The 4,879-nt window shown below is 41.9% G+C and overlaps 1 protein-coding gene across 1 annotated transcript in view; it reads right to left on the reverse strand.

The window, feature by feature from the left end:
* Positions 1-4,879, reverse strand: part of CC2D2A (coiled-coil and C2 domain containing 2A) — an 86,040-nt gene that overhangs the window by 25,026 nt on the left and 56,135 nt on the right. The window contains exons 21-22 of the mRNA XM_018568244.1: positions 3,901-3,993; positions 3,570-3,661 (exon numbers count right to left, since the gene is read on the reverse strand). Coding sequence (XP_018423746.1) covers positions 3,570-3,661; positions 3,901-3,993 — 185 coding nt within the window. The remainder of the gene's footprint in view (positions 1-3,569; positions 3,662-3,900; positions 3,994-4,879) is intronic.

The following is a 4,879-nucleotide window of genomic DNA, read 5'->3' on the forward strand; positions in this document are numbered from 1 at the left end:
GGAAGAGAGTGAGGGGAGGGGAGAGAGGGAGAGGAAGAGGGGGAGAGAGGGGGGGAGAGAGAGAGAGCACGAGAGAGAGAGAGACACGCACACACATGATATATTCATTACACATTTCCATTACTTTTCTAATGAAGAGCTCAAGCAGATAGTTTCTCTTACAAATTTAAATGATTGTTTGAAATGGAATCATATCAGCATTTAATATTCAGTATATCAACTTTATGGAAACAGTTTTGTTTATATAAAAGCATGAAGGCAATAACCAAGAGGTGAGAACTGGAGCATAAAAATAATCAATACATGTGAAACATGAACTACTGCAAAGCTTCAGCAAATTGCTCTCACGCCTAGGCCTACTCTTGGTTCATTGCCAGAGCACTAAGTAAGAGTCGGAACAATATTGGAGAACATACCCGGAGCCACTAGAACTCAATACAAAGGCAAAGCAGAAGAAGATTGTAAATACAAATTAATACAGCACGTAATGAAACTGTTCAGACTTAAAACTCTAGGCATGTAGCTAAAATACATATTTAAATAATATATGTGATCTGGTTTATTTAAAAATCTGTTCAGCCTTGTGATCCCAAAACCCCCTCTAGAGAGCAAAGCCAGATTCGGATTTCTCTGCATTCCACACTCAAGCATAGTCAACTGCCTGCCGCTGACTGGACAAGGAAGGAGGGAGCACCAGAACTTCGATAAGGCCCCTATGCTTCTTTTGTCCTCTTCCTACATGAATATAGAACTACATTCATTGAGGGGAATTTACTAGGACTGAAGCTGACAGAATCTGGAGCAGCTGTGCATGGCAACCAATCATCTTCCAGCTTTTATTTTCAAAGTTTAACTGAACAAGCTGAAGAGAGAAGCTGATTGGTTGCCATGCATAATTACTCCATATTCTGTCTGCTTCAGTTGTAATAAATTCCCCCCATTTACTATGTCATGGGGTAGTGTAGCCAAGGTCAGTCCTGAATGACACACACGGAACATGTTACAAAAGTCTCCAAACTCTACCTGGCACATTACAAAGCACTAAGAATCACTTCCCATTTTCCAGATGCAACTAACATTAAATAGCAGGAACATCCAGGTACCCATATATCATTTTCTTTTGCTTGTAGAGCGCCCTGGCATCCCTGAATTCTAGGCCATTCTGAAATGCCATTAGCACCAGTTTCCTGTGGTCACTGTTGGTGGCCTCCCCCATACCAATGGTTAATAAGTGCACCTATTACAGTGATGGACCAATAACATGGCATGGTGGGGAAGGATCGGGAAGGGCCCAGAGCTATTGGCCACAGTAGCAGGGCACTATTTTTTATATGCGTGCATGATGACGTTGTTCCCGAGCACTCTACATAAGTAGAAAGAGACAGTCAGAAAATGGATATGCCTACTGTTCTGTAAGTGAAAGCAACTGCAGGTACTGCCAGTCACAGATTTACTTAAACCTTTTCCAGCTTGTGCAGAGCACTGCCCCCCATGGACACAGCTTGTTACACAAAACAGACCTGTTGTGTCACAATGAACATGTTATAATCACTCTATGGGTCAGAGAAAACTTTTCATACATATATACTGACTGTACAAGTATAAAGGTGTCTGTCAGCATAAGTGTGAGAAAACCTAGCTCAGGCTGCAGATGTGTTGGAAACAATTATTAGCAGGTTATAGTGTACAACATAGTAGAAAATGAGTTCCAAGGACGTTCAATGGGGTACCATATCCCAATAGTAGAATACACAACACAGCAATGTCAATAGTTTACATACAATCCATAAAAAAATAATGAATAATGTAAAAGTATGGCTCCATCTAATGTCACCCTCACAAACAGCCCACTCTGATTGATGCAAATAATCTACTAGAGTTTTTTGTCAGACCATTCTTGTATATATGCAACACACTTAAAGGAAAACTATGGGGCAACCTTTTTTTGCCCATAATTCTCTTCAGGGCCACAGGAGGACATATACTAATGTCCTCCGGTGACCCAAAACTCAGTATATAGAGGACTATTGCCCATTATATGCTGAGAGCACAGAGCCGCAGCACACCGGCGAAGGATCCCAACAATAATATCGCGATCCACCCGGCTGGCTGTTGACAGCTGGCTCTGCCTCTCAAGAGCCAGCCGTGCCCGCTCCCTCTCTGTTCCTTCAGTCAGCACTGGAGAAACGGAGAGGAGAGGGGGGAATCCCTGCAGGGAGCAGTGAATGACAGTTACAGCTCTCTGCAGGGACAGGATCGGGAAGTGAGCGATCGGTGGTATGTGTTCGCTGACTTCCCAATCAATAGAACCGACCTGTGACAGATTCCGTGTCACAGGTCGGCTTGAATTATGGTGATGAGTGTTTTTCACTTACCCCATAATTCTCTTTTAACGAAAAACTCAGGAGTATTTCAGGTATGCTGGTGGTGAGCAAACATGTTGCATGCATCTGCTAAAACCAGGAGGGTGGGGTACCTGGACCATCAGGGAAGCTACACCCCATATCAGGAAACTAGGTGTGCAATACAGATTGTTTTAGTTAAACACATCCCCACAAAAAGAGGTGCACCAACCAATCTCCAAAGGGCATGTCAGTAAATAGCCAAGATATCCCAGACTTGATCATTGGGATAAAGTGGAGGGGTGTAGGGACAGAGAGACCACATCCTCCTACACCGATTACTTGAGCCATACTTACCAGTTTACATTATTCATGTTTTTTATTCAAAATATTTTTTAATGTAAATAAAGAATTTGAGTTTTTATCAAATCACAACTATTGTCTGTGTGGGTACCTGAAAAGTCCACTATTGACATTGCTGTGTTGTGTAGGATATAGCCTATAATAACCCAATTCCTGTCTTGAACCACGCTCACCGAATGTTTTCCAGTATACACCAAAAACTCGAACTGGCTCCAGGGAGTCACATGCAATGACATTGTGAAGATATCATGCAAAGAAGCGCACTCCAACCCACTTCTTATCAAATGTCTTATGCAAAAAGACAACAGCCTAATAGCATGACTTCAGCTGGCCATATACCGCTCGAGTATCTGCTGACTCAGCTGAAATGTGGGCTGTATGTGGCCCTGCCAACACTCCTCTGTTCAATAAAAGTAGTTTTTTTCATTCAACTAATATTGAAGGAGCCAGGTCAAAAATTTTCAGTCAAACAATGACTGCAGACAACCAGCTACAGTCATTGTTAGGTATTCTGACAGCAGAACACCCATCCGCTGTCACAATACAAACAGGGGAATTTTCCTCCATCCATGATGTTGAGTATGGATGGGGAAATCAGGCGTTATTTTCCTCGCTCAGCCCGTGGATAACGCCTAATGTATGGCCAGCTTTAGGCAAACATTTATTCAATAAAGGAAACGTCATCCTCAGAGAGGATTTCTAAACAGTGATACTCGGCTTGCCTTCAAATGTCAGTTAGTAGTTTGTCAGGTATGGCAACAAATATCATGTGGCCATAGAGATTGCATTTTAACATCCTAATTAATGGGCCCCTGTGTTTTATTAACATTGATCAACATTTGCAACACATCAAACTTGTCTTACCCAAGACTGGGGATTTCCTCTTCAACAACCAAGTCGGAAAGAATAAAATTATGTTTCGCTATCAGGAAGCGGTTTATCACAGATTCCCGGATCTGTTGGTGAAATGGATTTGAATTAGATGAGACAGCAGTCATCTGCCTTGCTATAAACTGTACAGAGATGAATTAAGATACAGAGGCTGTATATAAAATGATTGTATCTATAAAACTTATATACTTCAGAGAAGAATCTCTTCTCTACTGAACAAGTATAGCATTCAAAATTAAAAATAAAAAGTTTTGGGTACACTCGAACGTTCTTTAGAGAATACCATGCTACAGTGTGAATTTACCTTATGAAGATACTTAGCAACCCGAATCCTATGTGAATCTAGATGGGTTTCTGCAGTATTTATACCCTGATCTCGTAACTTCTTCTCATAATCCTAATGGGATAGAAAATAAATATTCAGGCAAAACATATCACTAAAAAAGAGAGAAATCAACATTGGAAAAGACAAAAAACTTCTAGATAGGAGCTGGAGTATGAGATCCCATGGAAGTCTTTAACACTCATTCTGCATGTCCAAGAGTCTCTGGAATGGTCAGATTTGGTCATTCACATTGGAAAGTCACTAAACCCTGATTTTCGGACAACCCCAGTACATGCATTACAGACAAAGCACTGACTGCAAGGGGAACTGTTGTCAAAAATATTCTCCAGAAGAATTACTTTATGACTTGGTGTATATACAGTATGTTGTGTTATAGTAGTCACAGACAAGGACAATGGAAATGCAACAAATTATTTATGCATATTCGGTTAAACATAACCAGCGACGAGGGAGCATGGAGCCGGTTTCCCGGCCAGTCAGGAAGCTGGAGTGCGAGTCAATAACCGCCCCCCGGCTTCCTGATTGGCCGGAAAGCCAGCTCCATGCCCCCTAGTGATGAGGGAGCATGGATCCGGCTTCTCTGCCAATCAGGAAGCCAGGCAGAAGTTCCGGTATCAGTATAAGTATAGCTCTTCTTTCTCCCTGGGCCCTCTTCTTTCTCCAACTGGCTGAACACCAGGGCTCGGTCAAATGCGACCGCTGTGACCCTTGTAATTTTGCCTGCGCTTAGTATGGGGCATTTTCACAAATACATGTGAAAAAACCCAGTATTGGCACTGGTGCATCAAAACCTACAAATATAATGTATTGCTAGAACTTGTAGTCCTGCATAGTTGGTGCTATTCTGCATTGCTGTATAATGATTATACAGCAATGCAGAATAGCACCAACTATGCAGAACTACAAGTCCCAGCAATGCATTATATTTTTAAGTAGG

The sequence above is a fragment of the Nanorana parkeri genome, unplaced genomic scaffold (assembly GCF_000935625.1).
Source record: "Nanorana parkeri isolate BGI_ZX_2015 unplaced genomic scaffold, ASM93562v1 scaffold1161, whole genome shotgun sequence".
Taxonomy (NCBI): Eukaryota; Metazoa; Chordata; class Amphibia; order Anura; family Dicroglossidae; genus Nanorana; species Nanorana parkeri.